Source organism: Dendropsophus ebraccatus, chromosome 7 (assembly GCF_027789765.1).
Source record: "Dendropsophus ebraccatus isolate aDenEbr1 chromosome 7, aDenEbr1.pat, whole genome shotgun sequence".
In the NCBI taxonomy this organism is placed as follows: Eukaryota; Metazoa; Chordata; class Amphibia; order Anura; family Hylidae; genus Dendropsophus; species Dendropsophus ebraccatus.
In genome coordinates, this window is record NC_091460.1 from 97,510,705 (window position 1) to 97,528,877 (window position 18,173).

The 18,173-nt window shown below is 42.5% G+C and overlaps 1 protein-coding gene across 3 annotated transcripts in view; it reads left to right on the plus strand.

The window, feature by feature from the left end:
* The window catches only part of LOC138796915 (beta-1,4-galactosyltransferase 1-like), a 160,100-nt gene extending 142,196 nt beyond the window's left edge, over nucleotides 1-17,904 (plus strand). For all 3 annotated transcript variants that reach the window (XM_069976654.1, XM_069976656.1, XM_069976655.1), the window contains exons 6-8: nucleotides 6,533-6,637; nucleotides 16,712-16,871; nucleotides 17,696-17,904. In XM_069976654.1, coding sequence (XP_069832755.1) covers nucleotides 6,533-6,637; nucleotides 16,712-16,847 — 241 coding nt within the window. In that variant the 3' untranslated portion in view covers nucleotides 16,848-16,871; nucleotides 17,696-17,904. The remainder of the gene's footprint in view (nucleotides 1-6,532; nucleotides 6,638-16,711; nucleotides 16,872-17,695) is intronic.
* Nucleotides 17,905-18,173: the final 269 nt, after the last annotated feature.

Sequence of the window (18,173 nt, forward strand, 5' to 3'; positions counted from 1 at the left end):
ACCAACGCCCCCAACCTCTCGGCGCCCCGTGCGGTCGCCCGGCCCACCCGCCCCTAGAAACGGCCATGCCCTGTAGATAGAAAACTGAAAGTGCTAGAGCTCATAGAAGGGGAGGAGGGAAAAACGAAAACACTAAGATCAAAATTTGCGCGGTCCACTGGGTCATTTTGGGCCTGGTCCTCAAAGGGTTAAAAGGACTGTATTGTGGAAACAACTGCACATACCCTCCCTTACTTAACCTATTTATCCCCTTTCTTTCCTCTACCTTATATCTTATGTTTATAACACGACTTGTTACATTTATACTTTTATAAGCGACTAATAATTACTTTATACAAGTTGTTAAAAAATTCTTTCTTTAATAAAAATATAATTTGCAAGGACTGTATTGTATGTTTGGATGCTAATCGCCTACCTAACTATATCATCTAAGCCCCATACATGCTCTGTCCCTGCCCCAGTATCTCTCCCTTTCAGCTAAGAGATCGCAAGTGATTCGAGCATCTGGAGACCTGGCTCTACATACACCCAGGTCACCTGATGCAGCCGGCTGATCACTGCTCTAACAGCAGTCAACATAGCTGCTAGGTAGCAGGAACTCCCTGTCCCCTCCCTGCATGTTTATTGGCTGATTAAAGGGGTACTCCAGCAAAACATTTTTTATTTCAAATTAACGGGTACTAGAAAGTGCCAGAGATTTGTAATTTACTTCCTTTAAAAATTCTCCAGTCTTCCAGTTCTTATCAGCTGTTGTATGTCCTGCAGGAAGCTAAAATTATTATGTTAATTTGTTTTCCCTAAGACCCATTGGCATCACAACATATGGGGTAAATTCGCCCCTGCGAGCCCCTGGGACGAAGGAATATTTAATGAAAAAATAACAATTAAATTTTAATCCCCTCCTCCATGAGGTATAAATAGGCTCCACCTCACCCTAGACCTCAGTCTAATTATAAAGAAACATAAAACACAGGGAGGGAGTCTTGTGATGCCAATGGGTCTTACGGAAAACAAATTAACATAATAATTTTAGCTTCCCTTACGTCCCATTGGCATCACAACATATGGGGAATTAGCAAGCATTATCCCCAATGGGCGGGTTATTTATTACGTCCGCATTAAGAACAGATCTTGCAAAGGTTGTTCTTGACAAGAAAGAAGTATCCAGCCTGAAATATCTCACAAAGGTAGTCAAAGATGACCAGGTAGCTGCCTGGCATATGTCCTCAAGTGGCACAGCGTCACGCTCTGCCCAAGTGGAGGCCACAGCTCTAGTAGAGTGAGCCCTGGTAAATTCTGGTGGATCCAGATCAGCAGAGGAGTAACATAAGGCAATGGAGTCACAGATCCATCTAAATATTGAAGGTTTTGAAGCCTTTCTCCCCTTGTTCTTTCCTGCGAAAGGGATAAAGAACCTTTTGTCTTTACGAAAATCACCTACTCTATGTAGATAGATCTTGATAGCTCTGGATATGTCCAATAAAGAAAGATCCAAGTCTTCTTTAGATGATCCAGTAGGAGAAAATACAGGCAATACTATTGGCTGGTTGATGTTGGCAAATGAAGCCACCATAGGCAGGAATCCTGGAAGGAACCTAAGGATAACTTTGTCTTGGGAAAAAATCACGTATGGAGGTGCGGAGCCAAGGGCTTGAAGTTCTCCAACTCTCTTAGCAGAGGTAATGGCTAGTAAAAGAGAAACTTTCAATGTTAACTTGAAGTCTACTTCCTCCCAAGGCTTAAAGGGAGGAAGACACAGGCGTCTCAACAGAAAGGATAAGTCCCATGGCTCTACCTGCTTTACCAGGTTAGGCCTAGTCTAGCCTTAACAAAATTCTTTACCTCCAAGATCTGAAAGAAACGTGAGTTTAGGTGTGCAGAGAGGGCTGCTATCTGCACCTTGATGGAACTAGGTTTTAATCCTTTATAGAAGCCTTCCTGTAAAAACTCCAATGACTGTGGAGTAGAAGGTTTAAGTCCATCAATACTCCTGCTTGCACACCAATCTTGAAAATCTTCCAAATACGTGCATAAGATTTATTTGTAGTGCTACTACGAGCGTGAGAAAGAGTATACTATACCTTCTCAGAAAAACTAGAGTCCAATACGGTCCTCTCAGTCTCCAAGCTGTCAAGCTGAGGCTGGAAAGATTCCTGCACAGATGTTGACCCTGGAATATTACATCCGGATGCAGAGGTAATCTCCAAAATTCCCCTCTGCTCATATTCATGGGCAGGGTGAACCATGACCCCTTCGGCCAGAAGGGAGTTATTATTATTACTGACGACTGATCTTCGTCAGACTCTGGGAATCATGGCTATGGGAGGAAAGATATACGCCAGCTGGTATGTCCATGGTATTGTCATTGAGTCCAATACCGTGGGATTGTCTGCCCTGTAAAGGGAACAGAAATTCCTTAGTTTGGCATTGCTTGCTGATGCCATGAGGTCTCTCTGAAGAAGCCCCCACCTCTGGGTTAACTGAATGAACACTCTCCTTGAGAGAGACCATTCCCCCGGTAATGTCAGGCCTCGACTCAATCCGCCAATATATTGTCGACACCCCTGATATGAATCGCAGAGAGTCTGGTTATTCTGGTTTCTGCCCAACAGAAAAATCTTCTCTACTTCCCTGAGGAGAGAAGGGGATCTGGTACCTCCCTGTTTAGGTACGCCACACAGGTCATGTCGTTCATCCGGATTCTGACTGCTCTCTGTAAAATAGGAGGAGAAAAATGAAGAAGAGCTAGGTAAATCGCTCTGAGCTCCCTCACGTTGGAGGGCAGAGCGGATTCCTGTTGACTCCAAGATCCTGCAGTCGTGATGACTGTCAGATGAACTCCCCAACCTGTTCCTGAAGCATCTGTCGTGATGGTTATCCAGTGTGGTTCTGAAAATAAAACTCCATGTTTGACTTGTCTCCACCACATTAGAGAATGTCTTGTTTGAGTCGATAGAACATCATCGCATCCAAGTCCTTCAGTCCTCGGTTCCATACTGTTAGTGCTTCTCTCTTGAAGAAATCTTATGTGCCATAACGCCCATGGCACCGCGTCCGCAGCTGAGGCAAGGAGCCCTAGAAAGCGCATTTATGTTCTTATGGATACCTGACGAGGAGGAATTAGGAATTAAGTCTGATTTCTCTATGTTGATAAGCCAACCTAATTGTTGAAGTATGTCCTGGACATAGTTGAACTGAGCTCTCAGAAGATCCTGAGTCTGAGTCATAATCAACCAATCGTCCAGGTAAGGGATAACTTTATCCCCTGTAAACGGAAGCGAACCATCATGGTGACACTACCTTTGTGAAAACAAAGGGTGCGGAGGTATTCCGGATGGAAGGACTTTGAATTGTAAGTGTCTTACCTTCCCCTGTATTTGGATGGCGAAGGCTCTCCTGTGAGCCTTCAGAATCGGTACATGAAGATATGCATCCGGTAGATCTATGGTGACCATAAAATCTCCCTCCTGGAGGATAGATTTTACCGATCTTATGTTCTCCATGTGGAACGTCTTCTTTACGATGCACCTGTTGAGATATCGCAAATCTATAATAAGCCTCCAATTTCCGGATGGCTTCAGCACTAGTAACACTGGGGAGTAAACTCCCTGACCGATCTCAGATAGAGGAACATCCTCTAGAGCCTCAATGGAAAGGAGGTAAAGAATTTCTGTCTCTAGGACTGAGTGTCTTTCTGGCTAAAGATTTCTTGACAGAAGAAATCTTGGAGGAGGAAGAGATGATAAATGAAGGACATAACCATTTTGAATAATATTTAACACCTAGTGATCTTTTCTTAATTCTTCCCAGGCAGGGAGAAACAAACTCAGACGTGTTCCCACTGGACAGCTTCTGCGTCAGAAGTCTGGTTTCTTGTTGGTGTCCTTATTCTGCTGCTTCCCGGAACCTCTTCTGGAATAGTTTCTTGCTCGACCTCTGTACTGGTATCTCCCTTTGCCTCGCTGAGGAGATTTTGCTCAGCGAAAGGAATCACCGCTCTTATAGGACAATGGTAGGGACTTCCCCTCCTTGTCAGACAATTCCTCCATTAATTTATCCAGCTCAGAGCCAAACAGCCTACCTGGCTGGAACTCTATATTACAGAGCTGAATTTTGGAGTTAGCATCTCCAACCCAGGGTTTTAACCATAGCGCCCTTCGGCAGCGGTTGAGAGCGTACTAGTTTTTTTACGCTCACCTGGTTCCCTGAGATGCATCATCGCAGAGGAAGTCAATGGCCATAATGACCTTTTTTAAGGAGCGAAGGACCTTGTCCCTGCTAGCTCTACCTTCCAAATTTTCCTGGACCTTGGTCAGCAATCTTCTTAGGCTTCTAGAAACCTCAAAGAAGAAATGGAGACTGCCCCTTGGGCTGCCGCTGCCGTATATGATCTCTTGAGGGCTACCTCCACCCTTCTATCCATCGGATCCTTAAGATTGGATCCGTCCTCCGCAGGCAGCACAGTACATTTTGACAGTTTGGCTATGGCCGGGTCCACCTTTGGAGGCTCATTCCAGTCCTTACATTGTTCTTCCTTGAGAACATATAAGGTCTTAAACCTCTTGCTCAAACCCGGAGCCTTTTCCGGTTCCTTCCATTCCGCCTGTAACATAGACAATGAAGTCTTACCCACAGAAAAAGCCCTAGGCTTTTTTGAGGAGGACCAATCCTATCTTCTTCTATTTCCTCAGGGTGTATTTCAGCTTGCACAGCTTAGCAGAGCTTGTGAATTCTATCAGCTGTGAAATACCCCCTGAATAATTCTCTCATCTTCAGAAGTAGAAGAGGTTTCAGAAGAAGATGATGACTTAACTTCATCAATCACAGTAAAACTGAAAATGACCATAATCCTACAGCCATAAAGTAATATACTCAAAGGCTGGGAGTAGAGAGAGAAATGCTCCATTTGGTCTTTAACTTAGGACACGGGCGGCGAATCTCATTAGCCGCTAAAGTCTTTTGCACATAGTCCTTGACCCATACAACTACATCCTGAACATCAGGCTCCTCATAGGTTTAGGTCTGCATGAAGGACAGCGTACTTAGGCATTATAAATATTTTTAGGCATTCATAAATATTTTTATGAAAGAAAGGATGAATCTTATCTGGAAAAAATGATCCTCCTACGGTATCCATAGCCGTCAGGTAGTGGAGTCTCACACTCGGCACATGAAGTGCTTCCTTAGAAGGTCTTTTGCCAGCAGCAGGACTGGTCTCCATTTCAGACATCTGCAAATAATCAATGTATTACAATACATATAAACCACTAGCCTGGCTAGAGTGATATCGGAAAGAGACACTAGGTGGCAGCAACACTTACTTTTAAGTATATAGAAGAGAGATCACAGCACTTTGCACTCAGATGTTTTCTATTAGATCCAAATGAGCCACAGAAAATCCTTCCAGAGGAAGACAGCCAGACCTAGAGGTAGCAACAGCTTACCTTCTGCCTTGAACACACAGCTAATCCGGCATGCAGAGAGGGCACGCCGCTGCCGGCCCCCGGAAGTGACATGACGCGGATGCCGCAGTGCTGAGACGCACGCAGCGCCGATGCGTTCCACAGTCGAACGCGACTGGAAGAAAAGCCAGCCGCTCGGGTGACACGCAGAGTGCGTTCCAAGACGCACTAGGAAAGAAAAACTTAAAAGCTAAGACCTGCAGAAGCAAATATCAGGATACTACCTGGACACCGGCTCCAGCGGCATCCCAGCAATCATTACCTGGAGAGAAAACCTGAATGCAACAGGTTAACAAAGCATAAAAACGGAGGAGGGACAAAGTCCCCTAGGGCTAACAGCAACGAAGTAAAAAAAGACTGAGGTCTAGGGTGAGGTGGAGCCTATTTATACCTCATGGAGGAGGGGATTAAAATTTAATTGTTATTTTTTCATTAAATATTCCTTCGTCCCAGGGGCTCGCAGGGGCGAATTTACCCCATATGTTGTGATGCCAATGGGACGTAAGGGAAGTGGTGTATTCTTTCCAGACTGAGACACTGCTCTGTGCTACCACCTCTGTCCATGTCAGGACTTGTCTAGAGCAGTAGCAAATCCAAATATAAAACCTCTCCTGCTCTCCAGACTGTAGAGAACACATCACTTCCTGCAGGACATACAACAGCTGATAAGTTTTGGAAGACTGGAGATTTTTTTTTTACAGAAGGAAATTACAAATATCTGGCACTTTCACTTGATCTGATAAATGTAGTTTTTACTGGAGTACCCCTTTAAAGCCGCCAAACATGTGGGGACTATCAGTTTCATTATCGAATAGTGAGCTCTATTAACCACACACACACACACACACACACACACACACACATATATATATATATATATATATAAAAACACATATGTGTGCAAGAAATATAGGTAGTTTTAGGGTGGGGCCTCTTTATTTGTTTTTTTTAAGCTGATCCGATTATTCAATCTCAAAAAGTGTTGGGTTTAACAAGTTGGTAAGGAGTCATACAGAGTGCTATAAATAAACATATCTGTTTAACTCTCTCACACTCCATTTTTTTCTCAGAGTGATAGCAGCAGGAATGAGGATTGAACGTTTAGATCCACAAATTGCCAAATCCAAAGCAATTTTACATAAAAGAGATCCTGGAAATGAGGAAACGGGCAGAAGGTAATTATTACAGACAGGAGACCCTCTGTACATTTGTACATACTCTAAAGTACTTTATCGCTTATATGGTGCAACATTACAGAACATTGTAGAGGTTCATGTGTATGACTAGTGCGTGCTTTCCTGTTTAAGTTGATGTGGCAGACATAGGATTTCAGCAGTTTTGGTTTGTATTTGCCCCTTTAAGTGATTCTCTAATGCTGCCTACAGCTCCAACGAAGCCAGTTTTGATGCATTTTAATATACAAGAGAAATACTGCCATGTGGAAAAAAATATTTAACCTGTACTCTGTAATTGAGTTGTATAATCTAAATGTTAGGTCTTTAGCATACCTCCCAACTTTTGCAAAGAGCAAAGAGGGACATGTGCGCCGCAGTCCCCATAGCCATGCCCCCATAGCGGCCCTCTATAGCCACACTCCCTTAGCAACCCTTCATAGCCACGCCTCCATAGCAACCCTCCATAGCCACTCCCCTACAATCACCACATGCTGCTGACTGAATAGTGCCCTATACAGTATCCAATCCCCCCAAAAATGCCCTATATAGTATTCAGTCCCCCATTATAGTGCCCCACATAGTATCCAATACCCCACATAGTGCCCCACATAGTATCCAATCCCCCACATAGTGCCCCACATAGTATTCAATACCCCCATATAGTGCCCCACATAGTATCCAATGCCCCATATGGTGCCCCACATAGTAGCCAATGCCCCCATATAGAGCCCCACATAGTATCCAATGCCCCCATATAGTGCCCCACATAGTAGCCAATGCCCCCATATAGTGCCCCACATAGCAGCCAATGCCCCATATAGTGCCCCACATAGTAGCCAATCCCCATATAGTGCCCCACATAGTAGCCAATCCCCATATAGCACCCCACATAGTAGCCAATGCCCCCATATAGTGCCCCACATAGTAGCCAATCCCCACATATAGTGCCCCACATAGTAGCCAATCCCCCCATATAGTGCCCCACATAGTAGCCAATCCCTCCATATAGTGCCCCACATAGTAGCCAATCCCTCCATATAGTGCCCCACATAGTAGCCAATCCCCAATATAGTGCCCCACATAGTAGCCAATCCCAATATAGTACCCCACATAGTAGCCAATCCCCCATATAGTGCCCCACATAGTAGCCAATCCCCATATAGTGCCCCACATAGTAGCCAATCCCTCCATACAGTGCCCCACATAGTAGCCAATCCCCCATAGAGTGCCCCACATAGTAGCCAATCCCCCATAGAGTACCCCACATAGCAGCCAATGCCCCATATAGTGCCCACATAGTAGCCAATGCCCCCATATATGCCCCACATAGTAGCCAATCTCCCATAGAGTGCCCCACATAGTAGCCAATCCCCCATAAAATGCCCCACATAGTAGCCAATCCCCCTATATAGTGCCCACATGGTAGCCAATGCCCCCATGTAGTGCCCCACATAGTATCCAATGCCCCCATATAGTGCCCACATAGTATCCAATGCCCCCATATAGTGCCCTCATAGTAGCCAATCCCCATATAGTGCCCCATATAGTAGCCAATGCCCCCAAATATGCCCCACATAGTAGCCAATGCCCCCGATAGTAGCCAATCCCCCATTATAGTGCCCCACATAGTAGCCAATGCCCCCATATATGCCCCACATATTATCCAATTCCCAATATAGTGCCCCACATAGTAGCCAATCCTCCCCTTTGTGTGGCCCCAGCGAAAAAAACAATAAACCAGTAACTCACCTGTCCTCCGGTCCCAGCAGCTCCTCTCCCGGCAGAGAGCGCACTCCCGTCGTCCTCTGGGGCGGGCAGCGGGGTACAGAGACACTGACTGTGCCGGAAGTGACCTGCAGCCTCTGTCATGAATTACTTCCGGCAGTCAGTGTCTGTATACCCCGCTGCCCGCCCCGGAGGATGACGGGAGTGCGCGCTCTGCCGGGAGAGGAGCTGCTGGGACCGGCGGACAGGTGAGTTACTGGTTTATTGTTTTTTTCACTGGGGCCACATTTAATGCGGGACACTGGGTGCCGTTCCGGGACTGCGGGACAGAACCCCGAAAACGGGACTGTCCCGCGGAATCCGGGACAGTTGGGAGGTATGTCTTTAGGCTAGTGTGGGAAGGAGACAATCTGTGAGCTGCCAAAAGCGATCTGATGATGTTATCATCACATGAAGTTAGCTAGGCCAGTACAGACTACTTCCTTTAACACATTAGGCACTCAATCAAGTTACAGTGCTAAAACACATAGATAGGAAGAAATATAATTAGTCTAATTAGAACACAGCAGAATTCTGAATGTATACGCTAGAGGCAAGTAGTACTATAGGAATACATTGAATTTGTTACAGTCATTGAACCTTCGAGCACAGTGCATCAATTTTGAGAAAAAAATTATATGCGTGGTAAAATTGAAAATAAAACACAAATTTTTTTTATGATTACAATGATAGACAACTGGGGTCCTTTCTTTTGTTGTTTGTGGGAACTGTGTGTTGTGTCTGTATTCCATTTGTCTGTATTTTTTTCATGTTACACTTTATTGACCCGAATGTTTGGGTCTTTTATTTTTTATGTACCAATAAAAGTATTCTATTTTTCCCCCTAAAAACTCATTTTCTATTGTTCTATCTTTTTTGTGTTGGGATAATTTATTTGTTAAGGGATTCATTGTATTAAACAATAGGCAACTTGCATAACTTTTATTTTATTTGACAGCTTTTAAAAAATGAAAATCTTTTATAAAAACTAAATGTTCCTTAAAATTGCTCTATTCTCATCCTTATAACGCTTTTATCCTTTGGTCTATGGGGCATCGCAGGGGAAGATCCGCCACTAGACACCAGGGAGAGGGGCTGCAAAGGACTTTTAAATGCAGCTGTCAAACGTGACAGCTGCATTTAACTGTTCTAAATAGTGGGGTTGCGGCACGGCCCTTCTCTGAATCTTCCCCCGGTATGTCCTGAGGAGGGAAGGGGTTAAACACAGCTAGATGAAGATTTGTCCCAGTTCTCCCAGTTATCTGGCAGTACCAATTTTCTCCATATGTGAAATAAGTATTTTTAAAAACTAATTTCAGAGCCTTGCTAGTAAATTCAATGTAGACCTTAGTGTGCCCTCCTATTTCTGCCCTCCTTAGTATTTAACCCCTAGACGACCCTGGACATACAGTTACGTCATGTATGTCTGTCACCAGGCGACCATGGACATAACTGTACGTCATGGGTCTCTAAGGACCTATGAAGCACACTCCAGAGTGGAGAGCGCTTAATAGCAGGTGGAAACTGGCTGCAGTCAGCAGCCGGGCCCTCACTGTTAATGACAGGCTGCACTGATCGTGCTGCAACTTGTCATTAACCCCTTAAACGCTGTGACCACGGCATTTAAGTATAAGTGGAGCAAAGTACACCTATTCCTGAAAAAAACAAGGCCTTACATGGCCCTGGTAGATAGAAAAATGAAAGTGCTAGAGCTCTTAGAAGGGGAGGAGGAAAAAACGGAAAACACAAAAATGAAAATTGGTGCGGTCCACTGGGTCATTTTGGGCTTGGTCCTCACAGGGTTAATACTTAAAGTGTACCTGTCGTTATAACTTTCAAAATCTAAATCGACAGTAGATGTGATATAAAGCAAATTTGCAATTAGCATTCATTATTTTTTTGTTGTTATCATGCTGTAAAACAAAGCTGAACTTAACAGAAACCCAGGTCCAGTCTCCTGAAGGCAGATTTTCTGACTTGTGCTGGTTAAAAAAAAAACTGACTATACACAGGAATTCCGGCATTTACAGAGAGTCACCGCTCAATGTGTCCATCAGTGTCTCTGTAAGTGCTCAGGTGGCCTGGGATATACAGGACTTCCTGTTTTCTTTATGTTTCCTGTTTTTGAGGAAGTGCCATGTTCTCCTTGATAACTAAAAAAAAAAATAATGAATGTAAATTGTAAACTTAAAAGTTATAACGACCGGTACGCTTTAACTTTTTTTTTTATTAAGATTTTAAATGGTGCAATTTACAAAGAGTGACTAAAACTGGGAACCTTTAATGATTTGTACAATGTGAGTCATATATCAGTGGCAAGAGTACTAATGCCAGCTAAGATAATAGTCATTGTATGCAAAAATGATATTTAAAGGGGTTTTTCCATCAAAAATCTTTTTCTTTCAAATCAACTGATGTCATAAAGTTATATAGATATGTAATTTACTTCTATTAAAAAATGTCAACTCTTCCCATACTTATTAGCTACTAAATGACCTGCAGGAAGTTTTATTTTCAGTCTGACACAGTCCTCTCTGCTGACATCTCTGGCCGAGACAGGAACTCTGTCTTGGTTTTATATGAATTCCCATAGAAAACCTCTCCTGCTCTGGACAGTTCCTGACGTGGCCAGAGATGTCAGCAGAGAGCACTGTGTAAAACTGAATAAAACAACATTTCCTGCAGGACATTTAGTAGCTACTAAGTATGGGAAGACTTGAGATTTTTTTTAATAGAAGTAAATTACAAATCTATATAACTTTCCAATATCAGCTGATTTGAAAGAAAAAGATTTTCGCTGGACAACCCCTTTAACCAGTGCATTGTTATAGCCTCCTGTAATGATCAGAATTGTTCACTAGATGGCAGTGTTGTATTGCTGAAGTGCTCTATTCGAAGTTTCAGCGGTCTGACACTGGGCTTAACAATCAATGTCAGGATAGTTTGCAAGCCAAAAGAAGTTGCAATACAGTTACTGTCATCCAATTGATGTATTAAATATTAGAGGCTATTGATAGGCTATGTTCACACAAAGTTTTTTTTAGCTCTGTTTAAAATGATGTCCGTCATTTTGAGTCTAAAATAACGGACGTCATTTAACAGCCTGGCCTCCCCTTGCAATGGTACATTATTCTAGTTTGGGGTTACTAATTGGACTTTGGGTGTGGCTTAAATAAAAAACATCCACTGTTTGCAAAAGACGTCCGAAAATAATAATCATGTCCATTATTTTGACGTCTGCGGCAAAAATGTCCATTATTCAATACATTGTATGCATTGGAAGTCTGTCTTTCCATTGACTTCAATGCACTGCCATTGCAGTCAGTTGATTTGTGGCAAAAATGAACGTTATTTTAAATTGCAAAAGCGGATGCCTTTTCTCTATTTTTGAGGTTGTGTGAACATAACCATACACTGTGTTTTTAGGGCTGTTATTTTATTTTTCATTAAGTCCTGTGGGAGCCAGCATCCCCAGGGTATATTCACCAACACTTAACTGCTGTATAGTATCCTTGTAACCGCTTGAGCTGACCTGGAGTACCCAGACGTTTCACTACTCAACATGCCTTTCTCAAGGGGAAAAAGTGTAGATACTTAATGTGGTTCTTACAGCTCTAAAAAATAGAGTATCAATAGCCCCTAATGTTTCATTTATCAGTTGGATGATACAGTAGTAACTGTATCGCAAATTATCTTGGTTTACAAAGTATCTCAACATTGATTGTTAAGCTCAGTGTCAGACTACGAATCCCGGGCTAGCAAATTAGCCATACAACACTGCCATCTAGTGAGTAATACTGATCATTACAGGAGGCTATTAATGATACAATACACTGGTTAACCACTTTCCGCAAGGATGCAGTGGTATGTCAGATAAAAGGCATATGTGGTGTAAACCTCCGGAGGTGATGTTATATCGGAGGATTGGGCAGTGACCTGCTAGATGGTAAAGTGTGACGCCACTCCGCTGGTGGCTGGCTAAGATACAGCCAGACCTCGAGGTGTTAATTTGTGACGCCAGTGCCAGTTAGACTACACAGGTGTGATGGCACACCTGCTTTTATTTTAGAAGGCTGGTTGTACCTTTTCCCCCTGTGAACAGTGTCCTGCCAAGTTGCTACAGGGTTCCTTGGGTTAGTGTGATCACGGATGGCCAGAGTGGTGTAGTGACCCTCCCAGACTATCGGAACTGCCACCCACAGAAAGGGAAAGTGTCCCAAGGCTAAGGTGTATACTGTGTCGTGTAAGGCATGTTTTTACTAAAAAGATACGTGTTTGGAGTAGGTTACACGATTATGATGTTTCTCTTGATAAAACACTTGATAAAACTTATAGACAAATACGTGACAATACAGCAACCGAATCTTCAATAGGAATGTTGAGTACGACGTAGTCGTGCTGACTGAGTAGCGTGTAGAGTGATATACAGAAGCCGAGTAGCAGAGCGGAAGATGTCGTTAGAGTCTCAACCCAAATAGTACTGTGCTCTGCCGAGATGCTGGAGGATGAGGTAGAAGAATATTTAGAAGAAGAAGAAGAAGAGAATAATTGTGCCCATATATTGACCTGTAAGTCAATGCCATTAGATTTGGCTGAACCGTCCTAGGGGGTGACACAAGGCCCCAGACCTTGTTACTTGGGATGCGCAGAATGCTGAGGATTTCCTGCTTACAACCACGCTGCGAGATAGAGTTCCTAGGCTTTGCACAACTTTGCTCTATCTGCATCTGTTTCTAGGTTCTTTGGCTTTTGTGGATACTGTCCTGCCCTTTGACTCTCCTTGTTCATGGCATGGGTTGAGGTGGCCTCTGACTCTCCTGTGAGTGTCTAACACTGCATAGTGTTGTGTAGCGTTACTAAGAAGTAAAACTGTGTGCTGACTTGCGTCCTACCCATGCGGGGTTCTAACTATGACTGACCAGAGCAGGGGACCTGGCAGAGGGCCAGGGCCCAGTGAAGACCACTGTAGAAAGCTGTCTAGCTTGAGTCCTTCCACTACAATGTCCAACAAGAAAGGCCTATACACTTTCTACACCCATGTGACTTCCTTCCTCAGTGCATTTAACATGTGCTGTGTGTGAGTGCAAACAGAAGAAGTAAAGAGAGAGATGATAGGAGAGAAGGACAGATTCCTATTGGTTCGCAGATCCATGTGACATACAAATAAACAATAACCCTTAACAGACCTGAGCCGTGCAGCATCTGAATACACATATCTAATACAGCAACATCCAGTGGCGAAACTTTAGTACTACTTTTTTTATTACCACGTAAAGAATAAGTACAGACCTTTCTAAAGGGTGTATCCAATAGTAACACCCGTGGTAGGACACTACACATAAGGTTATGCAATTTTTTTTATACACTTAGATTATATTACTCAGGTAGAGACTAAATAAGATTAGTAAGTGGACTAAGAATAGGGTAGTCAGGTGTGGAAAGTGTAGAAATGAGAATGTTGATCAAGAGCATCACTGGTGGACATGTCAAGAACTAGGTACATTTTTGGAGGATATTTTCAAAAGTATGAGAATTATTTATAAAATTATTCTTGGTGATAAGTTTTTATGTGCAATATTAGGGGTAATAGAAGGACAACAGCTCCCGAAGGTTGTAAAAGCAGTGGTGTATGAATTATTTATGGCAGCCAGATTAGTGATGGTAAGGAATTGGGTTCCAGTAAAACCGCCAGTAAAAATGCAAAGAATGTAAGGAAGTAGGAAGTACCATATTAGGATATGAACTGTGGCATTACACAAAAAGGAAATGGTATGCAAAATTGTAGGGGTATGTCCTGCTATGGGCGCATTATTGGTTAAGGCATCAGTAAACATCCATGATGGGAGTTGAAGTGAGGGATTTTTTTTTTTGCTCGCCACTGATGAGGAAGGGAGGGGGGGGGGAGTTAGGTCAGTAGGTAAAACATTGGCATAAGGGAATGGCAAACATTGGCATAAGTTCAGAAACTTAACAGTAAGGATGTGATCAGTTTCTTTGGTGCTGAAACTAAACGCCCTATAACACAGAGCGATTATCGTCCGATAATAAATGATGTTGACTGATCTTTGCTGTCGTTTGTCTTTCAACATGTTGAAAGATAAACGACTGTGAAAGAAGCGATCTGCTGCCATCCTCTATGGGGTGCCCGGAAGATCTAGCTATCCCCGGACAGCCCCCCTTCAGCTCTCCGGGGCCCCCCCTGTACTCACTTGCTCGCTGCCACCGCGTGATAATAGCGGCGGCAGCGAGCAGTTAATGAGGATCAAATAAACGCTTTAAGTGCTTGTTTGCTCCTCTATGTTGCCCTGTGCAATAGGGGCTTAAGATACAACAGAGAGTTGGAAATATGTTGTGAACAGGGGATCTCCTTCCTGAGTGCCGAATTTGTAAATAGGACAAGTAAAAAGAGAAAAAAAAGAGGGCCTGGCGCCTCGTGTCATACTATCAAACAAGGGACGATTATTGAAGAATAGTAGGCTGCTTACCTTTTTCCCCCTTAGGCTTATTGCGTATAACCCCTCACTGTCCGTGGGGGTACCAGTACTACGGTGGTCCGTGGAGTGGCAGAAGGTTTCCAGTGGCTAGGATGCAGGAGGGCTGCTAAAGCTGATTGTACCACAAACGTGATGCTCCCAGATATGGGGGCCCGTGAAAGACAAATAGTGAAAAGAGCAAAATAAAAAACAAGGTACTTCTTACTCAGAGCTGCCCAAGGAAGACATCCAAAAGTTGCCAGATAAAATAAAGATGCAATTTATTCATGAAAAGCACAGAAATTGAAGCGTTTCGGGAACAAGCAGGTCCCCTTTCTCAAAATAAGGTGCATCTTATTTTGAGAAAGGGAATTTGTAAATAGGAGTGGTAATAGTAATTTTTCCTTTCTTTTGTTTATTGAATATTGGTAAGATGGGTGGGGACTTTGTGGCTTCTGGATTGTGCAAAGGTTGATGGAGTGGTTGTTCCATATACACAGTTTTTAATAAAGTAAGATAATGAAAGGTATGTGGATTACTATTACTTTTATAGGATTATTACTGGTTTATAAATAAAAGGTAATGTATTCTAAGAACCAGAGATGTGTGTAAATTGACCAAGTCCCTTTAGTGGTATAATTAAGGTGGGCTCGATGGAGATACTGCTTCCAAGACGAAGGCAGGAGGACCAAGAGTACCATCCATAAAGTTAAAGGTTGGATGTGGTGGTTCTTTTTTTCTGCCCATTTAGTGATAGATATGGTGGAATTAATAATAATGGTCCATAAAGTAGCACGATCTGGGGGCTGTGTAGTAGCAGTGAAGTTATTTGGGGAGGAATGGAAGAGAGGGGTTGAGAAAGGATAAGCGTTTTAACGATGAGTTGTTGTGGAGAAGCGCTTGGGAAGTAAGATTCTCTATCCAGCTGTTTGCGTATTTGATCACCTCCCCTCACAGGTTAAAAAACTCTTTCTATGCCCATAATTTCCAAAGATTCTGGGACTACTACATATACTGTTCTAAAATGATGGGACAACATGGAGACATTTACTGTATCATTTTTCATGTCAGAGATATGTCTCCACATCATAGTCTTTAACTCAAGAGAAGTGCAGCAAACATATTGACATATATTTTTAATTGTAAGTTGACAAGGGCAAAGTCCTTTCTCCCTTTGTACAGTCTGTCATTTGCTTTATACTTGTTTTCTCAATTTTATGTTACATTCTGTATGTATACATTCTGTCTTTAAACCCCATATCATATGTACAATGTTCTGAAGTCAAGGGCGCTTTAAAAATAAATAGTAACTTATTAATATATATTTATATATAATAATATTCAGGGCTGATTTTTTTTTTTTGCAGCACCTGCTTGGCTTTGAGTTCTGGGGGCAGGCCTGGCACCCCCTGGTGTGACAATAACCCCTCCCATCTGTAATGAGTCTCCATTAGAATCAAGCAGGACCGCGTCACCAAGGGGAGGGGATATTGTGACCAAGGGGGTGCTGGGCTTGCCCCCAGCAGCGAACATGGGAACCGGGCTGTGTTATGAAAAAATTACAGCCTCACCAGAATCCCTGCATTAGCGTTAAGTAGATACTGCAAAAAAGATTTCAGACCTAGTGATGGTACATTTGCTTTAAAGTGGTCCCATCACTGCCCTACACCTCTAAAGTGGTCAGCAAGAAATCTATTTTTCTTTTTTCAGTTGTCTAACTAGGGTGTGTGTCTTATACTGTATCTTTTGCATTATATGTTGCACAGCTATTTAGAGTGTCTATTGTGTTTATTCCATTCTATTCTATTCAGTGTTTCTATTGTTCCCTTCTTTCTAGTATTCACCTTATAAATCAAGCAGCCATATTCATGCACACGGATGGACTTAACACCTTGAAGTATGATGTCATCAAATCCCAGAGACACAAACTGTACACTAAATTCATAGTTAATGTTGGATCTCCAGAAAACTAACTAGAAAGATTTACCTTATATGAGGTTTGTCAGGTTAATTTGTTCTTCCAAATGTATATCTACATGTCACATAACCTAGTGTATACTGATGTGTTTACTAATGCCTTTAAATTCTTTTCTTTTTGTTTTTAAAGGGGAAGTCCGGTGAAAATTTTTATTAAAGTATTGTATTGCCCCCCAAAAGTTATACAAATCACCAATATACATTTATTACAGGAGATGCTTATAAAGTCCTTTTTCCCTGCACTTACTACTGCATCAAGGCTTAACTTCCTGAATAAAATGGTGATGTCACGACCCGACTCTCAGAGCTCTGTGGGCAGTGGCTGCTGGAGAGGATAATGGCAGAGGGATGCTCAGTGTCCCTCCAGTACCCTGTGTCCCTCTGCCATCATCCTCTCCAGCAGCCACAGCCCACACAGCTCTGGGAGACGGGTCGTGACATCACCATTTTATCCAGGAAGTGAAGCCTTGATGCAGGAGTAAGGGCAGGGAAAAGAGCACTTTATAAACATTTCCCGTAATAAGTGTATATTGGTCATTTGTATAACTTTTGGGGAGCAATACAATACTTTACTAAACAAAGGTCTTAATCCAAGACAGGACCTCATCGTCACATATTAATAAGTATTGTGACAAATGAAATCATAGTAATATTCTAAATGGTTACATGGAAAACTACTGTAGAAATTCATATGTATGTATTCAAGTTTTGTACACAATTGAAGTAGCTACACAAGGAAATTCTGTAAATGTATATATGTGTCTTTAGTTGCTGTAAATATGCATTTTTTTCCAGTTTTTGTATGCTACTATGCTTTGTTGCTAGCATGTATTTTTTTCTCCAGGTTTTTAGAGTTTCCCAATGGGTGGTACACGGATCATATGACCCAATGTGGAAGGACGCTGGTTGACCTCAGGGAGATCAACAAAAACACGGCAGAGACACATCACGTGTCTCATCATCAGTGTATCTAGGACATTGACCCCATGTGTGGCTGTGTTAAATGTTTTTTTGTAAATTTTGTACTTATGCCATCTGGCCTGAAACATGAAGGTGGACTATGGAGTGTTTTACTACTAATAAAGATGTAAGATATTGGAATATTGCATAGGTGCTGGACATCATCTTTTTTTTTTTTTTTTTTAAGAAAGTTCTGCCCTAACAATTAAAGAAAGTAAGAGCGGGAGCTGCACTGAACAAATTGGTATACATTAATCCCGAAAAACCCCTTTAACAAAGGAACTAAAGATGTTTTTCTTATGTCCTTTAAATGTTTTTCACATGTATGGTAGCAGATAAATGAGCATACACTTAAGTTACAG